The sequence below is a fragment of the Chanos chanos genome, chromosome 5, assembly GCF_902362185.1.
Source record: "Chanos chanos chromosome 5, fChaCha1.1, whole genome shotgun sequence".
In the NCBI taxonomy this organism is placed as follows: domain Eukaryota; kingdom Metazoa; phylum Chordata; class Actinopteri; order Gonorynchiformes; family Chanidae; genus Chanos; species Chanos chanos.
The window spans coordinates 15,699,192-15,718,708 of NC_044499.1; the positions used below are offsets into that span (position 1 = coordinate 15,699,192).

The 19,517-nt window shown below is 40.4% G+C and overlaps 2 protein-coding genes across 2 annotated transcripts in view; both read left to right on the forward strand.

The window, feature by feature from the left end:
• The window catches only part of kcnh2a (potassium voltage-gated channel, subfamily H (eag-related), member 2a), a 31,113-nt gene extending 15,856 nt beyond the window's left edge, over nt 1-15,257 (forward strand). Inside the window, exons 6-15 of the mRNA XM_030774694.1 lie at nt 9,646-10,068; nt 10,230-10,620; nt 10,773-10,972; nt 11,239-11,491; nt 12,860-13,053; nt 13,240-13,345; nt 13,552-13,779; nt 13,989-14,187; nt 14,429-14,621; nt 14,883-15,257. Coding sequence (XP_030630554.1) covers nt 9,646-10,068; nt 10,230-10,620; nt 10,773-10,972; nt 11,239-11,491; nt 12,860-13,053; nt 13,240-13,345; nt 13,552-13,779; nt 13,989-14,187; nt 14,429-14,621; nt 14,883-15,257 — 2,562 coding nt within the window. The remainder of the gene's footprint in view (nt 1-9,645; nt 10,069-10,229; nt 10,621-10,772; nt 10,973-11,238; nt 11,492-12,859; nt 13,054-13,239; nt 13,346-13,551; nt 13,780-13,988; nt 14,188-14,428; nt 14,622-14,882) is intronic.
• Nucleotides 15,258-17,303: 2,046 nt separating this feature from the next.
• The window catches only part of map4l (microtubule associated protein 4 like), a 33,394-nt gene continuing 31,180 nt past the window's right edge, over nt 17,304-19,517 (forward strand). The window contains exon 1 of the mRNA XM_030773090.1: nt 17,304-17,369. The gene's annotated coding sequence lies outside the window, so the exon portion shown is untranslated. The remainder of the gene's footprint in view (nt 17,370-19,517) is intronic.

Genomic DNA, 19,517 nt, shown 5'->3' on the forward strand with positions numbered 1-19,517 from the left:
TTAAACTGCATGTTTTCTATTTATCCCCATGTTGGAACTTGAAATTGCAACAGGTTTTCCGACAAACCACACTATTTATGGTCTGACACCTGAATCCATAATCATTTTCTTAAAAGTGAGTGATTATGGAAGCCCGAGACACTTAATAAAGATGCAGTTTTATTTTATAATGTTAAGACAGTTACACATTTTCATTTTTCATGGTGAAAATGATGCACATGTGGAGGTACCAGTGTACGTGACATCAGTAGTAGGATCATTGGCAGGCTAATGGTGATAGTGAGGCAGAGTTATTCTTGACCTGCTGCTTGTGTACATTTACATTTCTAACATCATAATACCTCGTCTTTAATGGGTACGGTCACTTAAAAGAAAGGATTTTCAGTGTTGATTTAGACCCAGGCTAAGTGAAGCATTATGTTTATGTTATTATACCCATTATGTGTAGTGTTTTTGCATTTTAGACTGCTGGGATGTTCTGCAGTTATGTTGTTATCCTGCAAGACTTTTGGCATCACTTGGTTACAGTGCTCTGGACTGGATCCAGATAGCCCATTAGTAGCAAAACTACACGAAAGGACTCTGAGACATGGCAAGAAGTCGGATGTATAATTGAGGTGTATGCACAAAAACTCGCAGTTTTATTTTTATTTCTATTATGTTGGTTTTCCTCTAAGGTCAACCAGAACATCAATGTTGTTGAAGAGCAAAATTCAGGTCTTCTTGAATTCTTCTACACTTATCTGTTATTCTCTGTTATATACTATACATAAGGGCATGTTCACGTACACAGTGGTTTCTTCATCCCATCCACTGTTGTCATCAAGGTACAGGGTGAGTAATCAGTCATTGTGACACCTGTGCCTTTAGCTATAGGTGATCCATGCAAGGTGAATTTCCACTAATGTGTCCTATGGGGAAACGCGTAACTCTAGAGTGATTACACAATTGTACTAGAGATCTCTCTGTTACATCTGAATTTTAAATTTCATAGTTTTTTGTTTTTTTTTATCTTTTGCCATTTTCAGAGGAGCTGCATACTATAAAATATTATCCATGGCTCTCTATCACACAAACACACACTCATGCTGTGATGACTTTGATAAAGTAAGTATATGAGTTCTGTTAGATTTTGACATGGTGCCTACATAAGACCAACATATTGCAGATTTACAGTTGCTATGGTGTATTTACACTTGTCTGTTGTTGGTAGACAAGGGAATGGGGATGTTATTGGCTTCTCTTGCTTCTCTCAGTCCATAAACTCTGTCCCCTCTCTCTATAGAATATGGAGTTTTTTTCACTGTGAAAACAGAATAAGCCTATCACTGTTTTCAAGGTGATCTCAGTCTCCCACGCACTGACTATTATCAAATAGCTCAAAGATCTGTACTAACCCCCACACACTCTCTCTCTCACACACACACACACACACACACACACACACACACAGACATGCACATTATTGTACAGACAGAATGACCTATGAATTCAGGCTCTGACTCAAAAATGGTTACACACAAAATACTCCCACCCAGCTACAACACTTACACAATTCTGAAAAGCTATTAAAAAAGAGACAAACTTTAGTGTTTCAGCCCTGAACATGTATATTTTTTTAAATACATTTTGAACTTACATTATTGTTAATGAATCAACATGACAGATGTTTTGCATACAGTTTCAGATGTAATGTAGATGTGGTCAGTGTCAGATGCATTGATGTGCTGATGTTGTGTGGTTAAATAGACTATTACACTGTAGTTCTTTTGAAGAACAGTTCACTCTTATGCTCAGGCTTTATGTTCAGACTGCTGATTTTGCTGACAATGTGCATGTTCTGTCATTATGTTCAGGTAAGTATTCTCTAAGGATTTTATATTTCTAGTTCAAACAGGATTATGATAAATTAGTGTATGGCCACAAAACCATTAGATATCAGCCCACATGGTGTTATGTGGTGCATTAAGGACTACGGGAGATAGTGTTTTCTCTGGTGAAATTTCAGTACAAAAACCTCTATTATGTGACCTTCAAGCACACAAGATAGAACTATGTGTATCTCTCTGTTTCAGAACAGATACATCACGAGGTAGGAAAGTATGATTATTCTTGTAACATAGGAGTACAAAACATATGTTTGTTTTATTGTCTGCCTAAAACACTTGGGTGTCCATAAGAACACGCTGTTTTTCTTTCGCCTCCCATTCATTTTCATTTTCATATTGCTTTCATATTCATTCATAATTGTTGATTTTCTTATTCAATCACGCTATTTCAAAGAGATTCAGCAATAACTACATTCCTACAGACAGAAAAAAATCACAAGTTGTTTAAAGCTTTACATCATACTGATACACATTTTGCTCAGTGTTTACCCCTGTTTACTAAATTAGCACAAGGCTACGCTCAGGTATAATGTCAGAGTATTGCTTTGCAAAGAGAGGCCAATTTATTATCAGTATGCGCCCATGTTATTAGTTTTGTGCAAGCCACTCCTAAGGGGACAATTTGTCACAAATTACATGTCTCACAGCCAGATACAGTGATAGTGAATGACCCTCCTAATCAATAACTCCAATAGTATCCTTGGGTGAGACTGTACTGACCCATATTAACATAGATGAAAGGTAAGCTCCCACCTGGGGGGTCATGTATGAGCATGTAATTAGGTTCTTGGTTGTTATTTTTCATTTTGAGACAAGTAGGTCATTTTTCATTCAGAGAAATCAATTTTCTGTCCAAGGTCCTTTTTATTTGGAGAAGTGTATTGATATTTCAAAATGGACACAGATCACAGCTCCAAGAACAAGGCTGCTGGTTACAGCAATTTATGCGTTTTAAATACATTTTAGTGAGTTGTTTTGGCATTCTGTAAATGAGAATACGGAGTAATTAATCGCATAAGTACTCCAGAACTTGCTTGCGCAGACTGACATAGTTATATTTTCACAGTTGCATACTTTCTTGAATGAGAAGGTTCCTTCAGTGACTGGGAGAAGTAATGGATATGATGATGAGAGAAGGTTGGACAGGGTCTCATGTGCTCCATATTCAAAAATAGAAGGGTCCATTTATTCACGAGCAAATCAAATTGTGATTACTTTTTCACGAAGTTGTGTTTGTGAGTGTTGCTGTTGAAATGGCAGTAAAGCCCAAATTAGGATTAGATGTGTCAGGTACGAAAAAGAGAGAGAGGGAGAGAGAGAGAGAGAGAGAGAGACTGTGTGTGTGTGCACTCAGGAGAATGGGGCTTGAAATTCTCCTCTAGCATCCTCCAAATGTGGGTAAATCTTGAAACACTGTTAACTTTGCCTGACTCTTTGGTATTTGGCCAAAATATGCTCTTGCCAGCATTTCTTACAATATTTGCGCACTCATATAAAATAGATCATTCTTGTCCTGATTGCTGATTGGCTAAAACAGTATTCCAGTTGTGTGTATAATCATGGTGTGCAACCGTTAAGTCCTGTAATCTTGACGTAAAGAATATCATTGAAAACAAAAGCAAGTAAACTTAAACAAACGTAGCTTTTTCAAGGCAAGAGAACATTATGTCTATGACTGGGCATAAATTGGGGGGCTCACTGCTCGTGTCCTTGACACTGTTTTAAATATGTGGTAATCATGTAGTTTTATTACAGTAATAAGGCACTCAAGGCTGCAGTATATTGTGAATGAAGTTGCAGCTCAAGGGCTTCCAGACATTGCTTAAACTTCAGCTGCGTCCATATGTCACAGTCCTTTGGGTCTTGCTGCATTGTTGTAGTTTATGAAAGTATATAACACTGAAGTCACCATGAAATTTACGTTTGGCTTGTTTGATTTGAAATGATTTCATCTAAAACATATGCATGCATTTATGTTTTATGGGCGTGTTCATTTCATTTTATTGCCTTTAATGTATTTGAAATGAAATATTTTGGTGAGGTAAAAAAGTGTCTCATGAGTTTTGAAAACCATGAAAAAAAAAACCTTAAGCCCAACAGGAGGGCTTGAGTAAAATGAGCAAGGAAGAGAGCTACAGATATGAGCCTGTTTATGTTTGTCAGGGGAGGAGAGGATAGGATATCAGTCAAATTGTGTAGCTGGGTCAGAGACACACAAAGAGGAGGAGAAGGAGCATCTGCAGACAGCCAGCTGCAATTGCAGCTTCTCTTGATTGGAGCTTTCACAGAGTAGAGAGAGGAAGGGAGGGAGCGGGAGAGAGAGAGCGAGAAACAGAGTGAGAGAGAGAAAGAGAGAGAGAGAGAGAGAGAGAGAGAGAGAGAGAGAGAGAGAAAGAGAGAGAGAGAAAGGGAGGGAGGGAGAGAGAGAGAGAGAGAGAGAGAGAGAGAGAGAGAGAGAAAGGGAGGGAGGGAGGGAGGGAGGGAGAGAGGGTAGGAGGAGGATTTCAAACAGGGATATCACAACGTGTGTAAAAAGTGGAGCCGTGAGCAGTTTGGACGGAGACGCAAGTTCCTCCTCTTGTTAATGGTCAGTGGATCACAACACCACAATAGAACTCATTTTACAATCAAAGGAGTCAGGATGAATGAAGAAGAGTTCACTGTGAAGACCAACAACTTTGCCTATCCATTGGTTCTGGCAAATTAGGAGAAGAGAAATTTGCAAGTCTAAGTAGTGGATGACAAGCTTTATGAGAGATGAGACTCCTCTAACACTCAGAGCGCACACCTGGTTTTGAGAACTGCACACTGTGGACTGAAAGCGATGAGACAGACTGGAATTGCAGAGCTGACAGATAACTGAAAAAGCCTTAGAGTGAGAAGGAACAGAGTTCCATCAAATAGCAAAGCACAGCTAGTGAGAGAAAGACACAGAGAGAGAGAGAGAGAGAGAGAGTGACTGTATCAGCCATGGAGGTGCACTGGGACAAAAGCTGAACTGGACTGGTGAGTGTGGAGGTTAGGAGCTGTACCCGTGAGCAGTAGCGTAAAGATGAGGTAAACTCTGGAGAGTAATGGACACAGAGGAGACACAGTGGGACAGGAAGATGTCCCTTAGTGGCAGAAGCAGTATTCCTCAAGAGGGGGCACTGGTGAGTAACGAGCGGAAGAACACCCGGGTGAAGAGAGTTGTCCGTATTTCCAGCATCGTTGCCCAGGAGGTGAGTTGTCTTTAGTCCAAAGACAGGCAAAGAAAGAGAAGGATGGAAAGGAGACTGCCTTGAATATGACGCCAGCATCCATGTTTATACTTTTAGATGTACGAATAAAAAAAAAAACCCTCCTGAATATGTTGTAATTTTTTGTTTACAAAACAAATGTGGTGAGAAATGAGGGCAGTAAGATTACTCACAGTCAAAAAGTGTTGCTGACGTATTCATAGAATACATGCTGAAATGTGGGTGTAATGTTGTGTTGCTTATGATGTATTTTGGTGTCTCTACTCAGCCAGTTAAGATTCAGGAGAGTAGCTGGTGGTCTTAATGACTTGGAGAATTAAGTGTGGAGTGTTTTAATTACTTTGTGATTATGCTAAGATATAAATGTTTTTAATTTTCTTTCATGTTGTCAGATCTGTGAACTCATTTCTGCACACGCTGGTTTAGAACTAGAACTATATAATTCAGCAGACAGAGCAAATATGAGTTAAGGAGTAAACTGTTTTATGAGTATTCAAAAATCAGTCTTTAGTTTAGTCATGTATGTGTTGATACAGGACTTACGTGTGACATACATGGGTTTTAAAATCTTTACAGAAAAACCCATGAAGCGTGTATAATGGTTTGCCTTGGGCTTGCAGTATGTTTGTCTTTTGTCAAGCATTCAGTGCCAATGACAGATAAAATAAAGACAGACTGAACTGAATAAGTCATTCTTGGTCTATTGAATGATAAATGAAGAATGTATTTTTAATGAGTGGCATCCACCTACACAGTGTGGTTATCGTAGTTTTCCATTCTGTTTCCATAATAGCTGGACTGACAGTCAGATGTTGTAAACAGCTACTTCTCCAATGGTATCATTCTGGAACTGAGAGAGTCTTCATCAGTAATTTTATTCTTAGCCTGCCATTAATCAAGAACAGTGTTTAAAGTCATGAGTGAGAACAAGTTTGTGACTTCTTATTTTAAACCAGTGAAATCAATTGCCACTTTTTTTGCTAGATATGATGAAACACTCTTCAGGGGAGACAAAAATTACAATGGTACCATGGTATCCTAGGCCACAGTCACATTTTTAGTCCTAATGAGTGGCGCTGTCATTTCTGAGCATACGCCCATTCAGAGCAGTGATCGGGTCAAGTTCTCAACATCCGTCTGAGCAGAAAGATGCCCTTGAGTACCACGCCACCATCTGTGAGGCACGGAACCCATCATGTACTATGGCATTTCCCACAAGGCTTTACGTTGTTAAGATTGATGACAGCCCTCAATGGTAGGTTTACTCCAAGCTGTGCCTGTCTGACTTCATATGATTCACCTGGCTGGTCCACTTCCCAATCCAGTTTTGCAGTAAAGTTATTTTCCTCACCTACAGTATCCTATCAATCCTCCTTTCATCTTCTCACTGTCAGGTCTTGCCATGTTTTACCATAGACATTGGCCGAGCAGTCATGAATTTGTGAATGGAACATTGAGTTAGGCACTGTCAGTGTTCCTGACTCATTAATTAATCAGTATAGAATCATTAACTTCCATCAGTAATGGCCCACCTGATAGTCTTTTGGCCTTTAGCCTGTCTGTTCTGGGTGTGACACTTGGAGATTTCTTATGTTAGGTAAGTATGTATGGGCAGAGTAAAGATTATATTGCTTGTGGGACCTGCCCTCCAATAGAGTACATATAAAAGAGTGCTTTAAAAGACTGCTGTTACAAAGTTACAAGACTACTAATGCATTACTACATATATCTACAGTATCTGATTTGGTAGGGAAGAACATAGAGTATAAACAGGCATACCAGTGCACACTCTATTAAGGTCTATACTGTTCTCTAGTAAGGAAATTTGGTTGAGCCCATTTTAATATCATAATAATGCAGTGAAATTGAAGCTGGATTGCATCAGTGTATTTTATGGTTTGCTGGCATGTTACTAGAACTCAGTCTCAGAAAGCTCTTTAGAGACTCACAGCCAATTGCTTCATTCTCCTTCTCATCTCTTTATCATCTCAGCTCCATCCCCACCTCCCTCATATTCCCCTCACTCACAGTTAATATGTTTCCCACCTATGGAAAATTTGCAAGGACAGTAGAACAATGCCATGAGGTCTTACATTCTTTCTTTGGTTGTCTAATGGACTGAGACCAAGAAGATAGATTGCATAAGTCAATTTAGTTGTTGAAACGTGTAGAGAGACTTTACCAGTAGATACTTGAGGAGACATTATAGTAAAAACCTGCTTAGTAGCTGTGTCTTAAATGATCCTTTCATCATAGTAGTGTCCATTTCCTGAGCGGATGTCTTTTATCTATCCTTACATAATATAACAAACATATCTGCCACAGCAACCGTTCTGTTTCAAGATGCATGCTGTCTAATTCTTACTCGGTCTCTCCCATTGCTTCCCTCACTATCTATCTCTCTGTCTCCCTTTCTTGGTCCTTTTCTTCCTACCATGTGTACATGTGTTTGTGTGTGTGTGTGTGTGTGTGTGTGTGTGTGTGTGTGTGTGTGTGTGTGTGTGTGTGAAGAAGCTTCAACAGCTGTTCTGTGTCATATCTATCTAGAGCAGCAACAGAGACTTAGTGAATCACAGATTTGTATTTTCCATAAAACTGCTGATTTAATCTGAAATTTTAGTATGTATGATTTATGAATTAGTTACCACATGGGCCACTAGGACCTCGGAGATCTATGAAGCAACTTACACAGCTGAGCAGAAGAGGGAAGAGTAGGGTGATCGGATATGTGTAACTGGTCATAAGTGGACTACATCTCTCAGACAGCAGCATAACAGCAGAGCAGGAAGAGCAGTGTGTCAAAGACCAAAAGAGGCGAGCTGTGGAACAGCGTGTGGAACGGGTCCTATGAGGTTCAGTCTCCAGTCCCTTTGAGTGTTCTGTGGTTCCAGCTGAAACCTGGGGATGGTACTGAACTCCAGAGCTGAGGCATCAGTGCCTTTCTCTCACCCCAACCTGCTGATTGTTCTGTGGGGTTGTGGCCGTTGGAGTTCCTCTGGATGGTGCTGAGGACCATGATTCTGACGTTGGTGCTTAAGTTACTGAACAAGCTTCTTCGTTCTAATCCTCGTTTTCCTCGTCTCCGTCTTCCTCCTTCTGAAACACTCATGTCTTCCAAGCTGGGCTCCCAGACCTTTTGGTGCTGGGAAAATAGAAGCCCACACCTGCCACAGGAGGGTAGAGAGGTAAGAGCTGAGAGTTCAGGGGCTGAAAAGTTGAACGGACAAATATGAGGTTGGGTAGTAGATACCTTTATAAGATGGGTAAAATGTTAAACTAACTGAATTGTGGTTACAGCCATGGAGTCACTTAGAACAAAATGTAAGTGTGAATATAGTTGCTCTGTCTAATATAAATGATACAAGAGTGTTTTTTTTTTTTCCTCACGCTAAGTAATTTTATGCGAACATAAGCTTGCTTAACATGGAAAGTTACTCATGTTCTTCTGTTTGAGAGAAAAAATAAACATCACAGACGAAATGGAAACTGCAAAGGATTTTTTATGGTAATTGTTACTGAGATACAGAAATAGGGGCATGAATTAAACATATCAAATCCACTGGTAAACTACGGTTTTGTAAACTATAACAAGAGCTGTTCTTCTGAGCATGCACCTAATGGGGTGGCAAAAATAGAATATTTGTCTGTGGTTATAAAATGTCTTAAAACAGTGACTTTGGTTTCCATAAATGAATTATATTGTGAGGGTCTGTTGTTTCTGTTCTGCCGCGGATATAGTTTCTCATTGTAATTGGTGGATAACGAGCAAGAGAAATATTAGATTAGCATAAATGAATTATGACTTTGTATCTCTGCCTCCTCTATATCAGTCTTAGGCTGCTTCCAGATATGGGAGATTTGTTACCCTTTATTTACCAGTACGTTTCCACTCACTTACACAAAGAGTAAGATTAGACGATAGAAAAACTGTTCGCCTTTTTGTGTGTGTGTGTGTGTGTGTGTGTGTGTGTGTGTGTGTATTTATGTTGTCTTTAGGCATGAGCATACACATATTTTTCAGGGTAGTCCCACTAGCCCTTGACCTCGGCTGGGCAATGGAGTTTGCCTCTGAGTAATTAAAGCCCTGTCTCTGGAGCCCTGAACTAGTCATAGCTGTATGAGTACTGGTGTTTTCCAAACGGTGCCTCAGCAAGTCAACTCCTGCATGATCAGCTACTGCACTCATTCCAGTATAACACCATCACATGGGACTACTGCTAACCCTTAACTGCATTCAGTTGCCATTGTTATTATGCAAAACCTTCTGTTTTTGGACTGCCACAGTGAAAATTGTCACAAATTTCAAAAAGTATTACAACTTGTTAAACTGGTCTCGGTGCTCATCTGTTGTCCCTGTCAGTCCCTGTGCTATAACCTCTGACAATAATCTTCAATTAAATGTATACATGTGTGCATATATATATATATATATATATATATATATATATATATGAAATGCACCCATCTTATTCTGATGTGAAGGAAAGCATCTCAGAATAGTCATTTCCCTCATACAGGTCCTCTCTCTGGGGGCAGACGTTCTTCCTGAGTATAAGCTACAGGCTCCCCGCATCCACAAGTGGACCATCCTGCACTATAGCCCCTTTAAGGCAGTCTGGGACTGGGTTATCTTGCTGCTGGTCATCTACACAGCGATCTTCACACCATACTCAGCTGCATTTTTGCTGAGTGACGAGGATGAAGCCACCATGCAGCAGTGTGGCTACACTTGTAGTCCACTTACTGTGGTCGATCTCATCGTAGACATTATGTTCATCATAGACATCATCATAAACTTCCGTACCACTTATGTCAACAGCAATGACGAGGTGGTTAGTCACCCCATCCGTATCGCTGTGCACTACTTCAAAGGCTGGTTCCTGATTGACATGGTTGCTGCCATTCCTTTTGACCTACTCATCTACCGCTCTGGTGAAGAGGTGAGGTGGCTTAGGGATATTGTTGTCTTTGATTTACAAAGTAACACCATAGAGCAGTACGTATACTTGGGACTTGGTGTATGTAACTTATTTTTTCCACAAACCTACCTAATACTTATTTACTTAATTTATATTACAATTATTTGCTCTTCCCACTTCAGACAACGACTCTGATTGGCCTGCTGAAGACTGCACGACTTCTGCGATTGGTCCGTGTTGCTCGTAAACTGGATCGTTACTCAGAGTATGGTGCTGCTGTGCTCTTTCTACTCATGTGTACTTTTGCACTGATTGCTCATTGGCTGGCCTGCATATGGTATGCCATAGGGAATGTGGAGCGGAACGGCGATTCCAAGATCGGCTGGCTAGACTCTTTAGGAGAACAACTTGGGAAGCCCTACAATGGGTCAGACTCAGGACCCTCCATAAAGGACAAATATGTCACTGCCCTCTACTTCACTTTCAGCAGCCTGACTAGTGTGGGCTTTGGAAACGTGTCTCCCAACACCAACTCTGAGAAGATCTTCTCTATCTGTGTTATGCTTATTGGCTGTGAGTTTCCCATAAAGATATTCAATGCTGCCAAGACACATGTGGTGTAACCCTTTATAAGAGCAGAACATGCCTGTCTTGAGTCCTGAATTACATCTGGTTAGATTTTTGAAACAGTTATCAGCACTCAATGTTGTTTTCTATCTGGACAGCACTGATGTATGCCAGCATCTTTGGAAATGTGTCTGCCATCATTCAGAGGCTGTACTCTGGCACCGCCCGCTACCATGCTCAGATGCTACGTGTGCGAGAGTTTATCCGCTTCCATCAGATCCCCAACCCTCTACGTCAAAGACTGGAGGAGTACTTTCAACATGCTTGGTCCTACACCAATGGCATTGACATGAATGCTGTGAGCCACTGTCATTCCTCTCTCACACACAGTCACATGCACACGGGAACACACACACACACACACACACACACACACACACACACACACACATACACACACATTAGCGCACGCATGCGAGCGCGCGCACACACATATACACACACACACACACACACACACACACAGAGGAGCCCATACATTATAAATCACATGGTGGAGCTCAACAGGTATCTCCCTTTGTTTCCTGCATACTTATTAATATCTTCCTCACTGTTCCTGGGCAGGTGCTGAAGGGTTTCCCAGAATGCCTGCAGGCAGATATCTGCCTGCACCTGAACCGCACTCTGCTCCAGAACTGCAAGGCCTTCAAGGGCTCTACTAAAGGTTGCCTGCGCGCCCTGGCCATGAAGTTTAAAACTACCCATGCACCACCTGGGGACACACTGGTGCATGCAGGGGATGTCATCTCTGCCCTGTACTTCATCTCCCGTGGATCTATTGAGATCCTGCGTGGAGATGTGGTGTTAGCCATCTTAGGTAAGTTTACTGGATTAGGAGATGTTGTCTGTCTTGCAGCCTAGCCAAAAGCAGAGAGAGGGCTAAACAACTTTCAGCAGGATTTATTGCATTGGATTACATGAAAAACTGTTCCCGAAACCTTTTGACCTTGGACCAAACTGTACATGAGCACCAATGTGTGTAGCCGAATATAATGTTAATATATTTCACAAAAACTCTATTTGTCTGTGCATGTAGGCTTCATTAGCATAACAGTCGCCATAACCTATTTAAAGCACGTTCCCATGTGCCACTTCCAAGAGTGGCGCTGTTCTTATGTGGTTATAGCCTTATGTGAACTCATTGATCAGCATGACATACAGAGGCACATGGGGCAGCTGGAGCTGATGGATATCTGTAGATTTATTCTGTAAAAAGATGTCTTTTTAGGTTTAGGCAACTTTCTTTCATGGCAACGTTATGGAAGTGTTTCTGTGACAGGCCTGACTTCTTAAGCAGCAATGACTGGCTTAAATTCTACAGAGTTACAGGGCATACGCAAGGCTGTGCCATTCATTTCAGAATCATGAAAGCGTGAGACACGCTGTGCGTGCCTGTACCTGTGAGTTCTGTCACCTCTCTCTCTCTCTCTCTCTCTCTCTCTCTCTCTCTCTCTCAAGACTTGCTGGATTTGCAAACATTTGGAGTTCTTGGACCTCTCAAATTACAAATCAAGCACTGTATCCAAGTGTGAACATACTACATGAAATTAACTTATTGTGTACTTTGTCATAGAAATGAAACATTTAGACTGTAGCCATACTGTTTGGCAACCATTGTGTGTGGTACTGTCATATGGACCTTTCTGTTAGGCCGTTATGTTTTAGACATGAACACTGAGGATACAGCGCCATCTACTGAGAATGCAATTGTAGCATCACTGAAATGCACCACACATAGGTGTGCACTTCCTTTTTTTTCAAATTTGGTATACAAAGACAAATAATGACAAAATAATGTAATAATCACTGAGTTTACTCATTTCTGTAGTATTGCCCCCTATCATACTCTATACTATGAGTGTTGGCTGATTACTGGTGTGTTGTATTGTGCAGTGTATAGTACTGTACTTTACAGTGCTGTATCGAAGCGTATTGCATTGTACGGAGTATACTGGAACATGTATGGTATATTGTATAGTGTATATTGTACTTTGCAGATGGGTCTGTGTTTTGTATATTGTATATTATATCATGCAGCACAAAAGAAGTTTCCCAAAGGAATGAATTAAGTTGATCTTATCCAGTCTCATCTGTCTTGTCAGAGGGTGATGTATTCGGTCACTTACCTACACAGCAGAAAACCAAGCATATTATGGCGATATGTAATTCTGGTTCTATTCCACAGGGAAAAATGACATCTTTGGGGAGCCCATTAATTTGTATGCTCGTCCTGGGAAGTCCAGTGCTGATGTCAGAGCACTAACCTACTGCGACCTGCACAAGATTCACAGAGAAGATGTTCTTGAGGTGTTGGACATGTATCCGGAATTTTCTGACCATTTCTGGAGCAACCTGGAGATTACATTCAACCTGCGTGATGTAAGTATGCAGAGTTAATATGGTAAAATGATGTAAGAAGGTCATTGACTGATCAATGACGATAATTCTCTGCACTCAACACAATTTTAGTTTTAACTTGCACAGGTAGTTCATACTTGTAAGTGCACATAAAGGTTTCTGATCAAGTGGTTTGTTCAGCACCTTGCTCTCTTTCTCTCCATACAGATAAATATGATCCCAAGATCAATGAGTAATGAAGAACCTGACAGTCTTTGCCTCAACCGTCGACTACGCAGAAGCAATCTGTCCCTCCATCACAGAGATGAAAAAGGTAACAACCCCAGGTTCCCCACATCATGATTCACATTACGCAGTACTTTCTCACTGCTAAAATGAAGTGTACACACACACACACACACACACACACATCTTTTCATATCGTGGCACTTGCCTCTCAGCTTGCTTCATCGTTACTTCTCAACTATGCTACATCCTCATTTTCCGTTCTCCATGTCACATTATGGCATTTCTTGTCAGATCACATGGATAATGAGGAGGCCAAACAGAAGATAACAACTCCCTGGCAACAGGATCAGAACAACAAATACCACGGAGACAGAAGGAATTCAGGGCAGCCACCTTCTCAATCAAGCAGTGATGAGGAGAGGGATGCTTTTCTACCAAGGCCTGGCCAGTCCACGTCTCATTTCAGTGCAAGTAATGATACAAATGGAGAGACTAGCACATCTTGCAACGCACTCTCAGGTAGACACATTATTACTGCGTGTTACATCTCTGATCCTCACTAAATAGATTTACTATTTGTGTATATATGTGATTAAATATGCTGGCTCCTCATTAAAAAAGCTCAACCCTCTTTCAACTGTGTAGTGTAGCACTGCGGTTCACATTTCACTGTTTTCTTGTTCATACTGAATAGGCTTGCTGAATTTGACATCCATGTATTTAACCAGGAGCTTTTTCAGGAGTATCCAACATTTTTGGTTTCTGGGATGAGAGCAGTGGGCATCAACACCAAGAAGTGCCCAGTCACTCTATGAGCTCTTCATCACTCCCACCTCCTCCACCCAGCGCACCCCTTCACACTATCTCACAGGGCCAGTGTGCAGAGGTGGAGAACCGACTGGACATGTTGCAAAAACAGCTTCACAGGTCAGAATTCATTGGGCAAATGACTTCACAATAGTTTTCAATTAAAGTATGAAGAGCTAACATAGCCCATTTTATTTAAACAGTAAAACCATTAAACAAAAAAAAGTTGAGTTATACATTTTGTATGTTACCTTCTCATGCCTTACCCCATTAACACTGGAAATCCCTTGTAGTTCATGGCTTAAAGTTTAATCCCAGTTATACACCGAATATTGCTTTTTTTAATCCTGCACGTTGCCAGACTTGAGTCTCGCATGTCCATGGATATCGGGGCTGTTATGCAGTTGCTTCAGAGGCAGATGGCCCTGGTGCCCCCCGCCTACAGCTCTGTTACCTCTCCCAAAGACACGTCTCCAAACTCACTGAGAGCTGAGGAGAGACTAATTCCACCTGTTAACCCTCTGGACACACAGACACTGACCGTACTGTCAGAGGTACTGAGACACTAAACTAGACTGTCTACTGATAATGTATACACTGTGATGCATTGTGGTATTCCATGCTGAGCCTAGTCAAAGACAAAGTAGATTTTGCAATGAGAGTTTTACTAAAAGAGGAGACTTCAAAGTTTAAATTAAAAAACTAAGTGCTGCACTAGGAGTTTATTTTTGCATTTTATTGTATTTTAGTGTTCTTATCCAAACCTTTTTTTTAATATAAAAACCATTTCTCACCTTTTTTGTATTCCTCTTCATATCCTCAATCCACAGGACTTATGCCCAAAAAAGTCTAGTAAATCCTTCCAGGATGCCCTGGAGCTACAGCTCTTGGATTCTCCCTTAGGTAGCCTAGCTGAAGGCCAATCCCAGGATCAGACTGGATCTGGACACCTGAGTACAAGCTTTACACTTGGGAGTCTCTCTCCTGTCTTCAGTGTGTATCCAGAGAGACACCTGGTAGACATTACTGGACATCCAGAGACTTCCATAGTCCAGGGTGCAGGCCAGGATGGACTGTCCCTGGACCCACTAAGTCATCCACAGGCTGCAGCAAGCTCATTGCCTGAAAGACACCCAACTGAGGAGGACTCCTTGACACCAGAGGGACACAGCTGCAATTCTGGGTGTTAGGTGTTTATGCCAATTATCTTAGAGGAAAATAAAATACAAAGAAAGATGCATTCATTGTTATAAAAGTGGGAGTGTGGTTCCTAGAAAACTGCCATCTTCCACTGTTTTGCTATATAAACACACCATAAAACATTATCTAATCAACAGACCTTGCTAATAGATTTGAGGAAACTGTATGTGTTAGCTGGTCTAACAATGCAGAGTGTGCCCTCCTGCTATTAAACAGTAGCTCTTTTAAAGAACATGTCATATTTCAGCAACCAGCCTGGTTCATTTCTCAAAACCACAATGAAATTAATATGTTATAAATTCTAAGTAGGTCTTCTAGAGAGCATATCCATGATGAATTCTATGTGAGGCATTGAAAAATGATGACATTATCTTTTGTAGAGAGGATGTGTTTAACAAAGGGTATGCATCTTCTTTTGTAAATAGTTATTATGAAAGAAATCTGACATTCAGTCAACAAATCTGAAATCAAACAAAATGCATATTTTTTTTCTTTTTCATGGCTGTCCTACTCCAGTCTTTGGTTGTCACTAATGTACATTCAACTATATTACAGAACTCATGAATTTACCAGTCTTAGGTCGATGGGTGTTCTCATTATCTGAACAATTCCAATATTCAGTCAAGAAACTATTCATTTGAGTAAAACAAAAAGTCTTGGAGTGAAAGCTGTTTATTTTAAATCAGGGAGATTTTCCTTTATATCATACATATCATTTAGATTTTTATTATGAAGATTTTTGATATTTTATTTAGGGTCTTCCTATACATATGCACTATTAGGACATTTGTGTGCTAAAATATTCAGGTGGGAATAAGGTTCCCATAAAGAGTGTGAACTTCAATGTTAAAATGCATCTTGAATGTTAATGGTACTTATTTATGTGACACCCTAATTAGAGATATGTGTTGATTAGAGTTAGATGGGTTATTGTGCAGATATTAGCTTATTAACTCTGATCATTACCGACTGCTTGGTTATTCTTACCAAATAAAATACTCAACTGATTGAAAATTTTAACGTCACACAGCAATGCATTTTTGTACCAACTTGCCCAAAAGACAGAGGTCATAAAATGGGAAAGATATGTGAACAGTTTGACTTGAATGTCACATCATGTGATGTAATGATTAATAAATATTATAAGCATGCACAATGTAAAACACTGATCTGAAATCTACTATGACACTGTGTGATTAGATTGAACTTTAGTTAGCCCCATTCATTAACTTCTTACTTGATTATTGCGAGGGAGAAAAGAGCTTAGTTATGACTTACATGTCTTTTTTCATCTGCACGGTTTTTATATATATATATATATACATACTGTATGCGGAGACAAAATGAGAAGTGGCTTGTTTGCATAAACACAGCTGTTTAATAAAGAACTATTTGGGTTTAAGACTCGCCCACAAAGGGAAAAAACGGAAACGGAAAAGCGGTTGCTTTAAGCATAGAGATAGTGATCCATAACAATGTTATCTGGTCACACACATCTTTTTAACCTGTGCTTTTCATCTGAAAATGAGTTGCAGACATGCTCTGTATTATTCATTAATAATAAAATATTTCAACTTTATTTTTAAGTATATTATCGATGGTTAAGACGGACAAAGGACACAATATTTCTGCTTTAAGATAAAACACCGCTTGCAATAATTCTTAATCGGTTAGCCATAGTAACGTTTCCTTTCACCATCCAATGCGAAGCATTCTTATGCCCAAATGTTATGTCATTCCTTTCGGCTATTCATGGTGGTACAAACTGTTCTCTGGTTTTTGATTGGGCAAAATGATTGCCTCTCGGTTAGAAATTAGTGATGTTCATTGCGCGTATCGGCTGTCCCTCATCAGTCCGTAGGCATCTCCGTAATAAGGATGCTCCAAAATGTATAGCAGGGTAGCATGAGTATTGCCATAATGCTGGATCTTAAGGGATCAAAGCATTGTCAGTAGTGTTCCTTCATCGCGATTGGTGCAGCCAGAGAAGGGGCGGGTTGTTTTTTTCTTGGTCAAAGAAGCGCACTGTACGAGAAGGCGGATCTGATTGTGAGCAGAGACACTTCTATCACGGACAAACGATTTCAAAAACACAACAACTGGTGAGTGGTCATAGAAAATCATACTTTCCCCACAGTTATTGTTGCTTGAAGCCAAACAATTTTTCCAGTTCTTCTATATAACTCAGTTTTGAAAATGACGAAATTGTGTTAGAGTATGCTCTTTATGGACGCTTGCTAAAATGCTGGGTGCAGTCGCAGTCCCTTGACAGATGCTGGAATTACTGTATGCGATCAAGCTGTTAAGACATTGTAATAATGTGGTGCATTTCTAAGTTGACATTTTGTATGTGCAAAAGAATATAATTCATAAACACCGTACTAAAGACATTTTCCTTTGTTGCATCATTGCCGCAGTTTAGCTTAGATGCTTTGGTTTTAGACAGGTGTCCGCTGCAGCACTCCAAAAACATTCAGTCATTGTCATTGTCGTTACATAACTGTAATAATGTGCTCACTTTTAGGTTGTTAACCATTTACCAGAATTTACATACCCTTTGGACTCTGTTAGTGTCCCAAATGATTGACGCTTTTCATGCCGTTACATTCGCCACAGTGGATTGAGCCGCTTCAGGCTTTTTTTTTTCTTTAACTGCTGGATGGATTCGCACGCATTGTTCTTTTCAGTGTGGGCACCGTGCACCGCAGTCCATATATTCGCTGTTCAAACAACGGGTTGCATCATGAACTGTCATGAGCGTTATCATGTTGTCTTTGCTCTGCAATGCGTCTTACCTGCATACCTTAATATACACTTTACGCGTCATCATATTGTGCTAAATTGTGCACTGAATGACGTTTGGTTATATAGGTAGTGTAGCTGATGGATGGATGGATGGATGGATGGATGGAGGGATGGATGGATTAGTAGGGATTGGATTATTTATGCGTTATGAAATGAACCTCTTCCTCCTTGCTGTCTTGCCTTAAATCTCTCTTTAGCTGATCCTTAGGGGTATACCTAGATGAAACTGAAATGCATCACATCCTCCTCGGATTACAGTCTAATTGAGGACCATGAGAGGGAGCCCAAGGAAAAATTACTTCCACTTGCTGCTTATGTGTGCTCTACCACACCCCCTTTTTCTATTCCCTAACCCAGCAATGGCTGGGCTATTTCTTTATGGTGTAACCATCAGCTCTGTGTTTTTTTTCTTTCTCAGGTGGCACTCTTTATTCATAGTGAGTGTTCTGGATTGGTTATTTTCCACAAGGCTAATTTTGAGCAGAACTGCACCCATGTTAGGCTTTGTGCTAAACTAGCTGAACAGGTGTTTCATAATAAAAGGGATATACCCTTGTACCTTGTGTGTACATTGTGTCCTGACTGATATGTGTAGTGCTCACCGTAAGACCAGGTCTAAAGTGTTGGCTGAAAATATATTATAATACATGGGTAGAATTAACAGAAAGTTCTGAGGTACAGCTATACTGCAAAATATTGTCACTTTTGTTGAGTGCACTCCTGCTTCTCTTAAATTCCCTGCTTCCCTTAATTTATTCTCCTTGCGACAGAGAGGAGCTGAGCAGAAATGATAATAAAATTCAGATTTGTCCTACAGGACTAACCTTATGACTCTAAGAAGAACCACTCAAGTAACGATAATACTTAATAATTGTTTGCGCGACAGTGGAGGATAAGGCATAGTGATGTCACATGTTAAAGGGAGTTGGGAGCAGGGGAAGATGGCATACAGCTCTCTCATGTGTTTGGTTGCTTGGGTGTCAGGTCAGGGCCTGCTGGCCTGTTGTGATGCCTGGCTTGCTGTCACACACAATCTGAATTGCCCCGAGAGACACTCGCTGACCGTAATCCACCACGACATCCTCCCTTCTCTGTCTCGCAGCGACCAAAGGGGAAGCAATATGACGCTCTTATGTTCTGCATGAAATTGGGGAAGTGTAAGGGCCTAAGCAGTGACAAAGGGAATTGCAACTTTTAAAATGTTGAGCAAAGGAACAGTAAGAAGCAAAGAAACAATAAAAAGCAGTCAAAAACATCTAGTTGGAACTTTTGTGACTGTATGAACTTTTTCAGTTAAACTGAGCCTTGAGGAAATATTTGTATGAATCGTTTTTTTAACTCACATCCAATGATGAACACTTTCTGTGATAAACTTATATATGCCCCCAGTTATTCTTTTTGTAAATCCAGAATTATTTATTAGTTTCCAGCCTGTCGATCCGCAT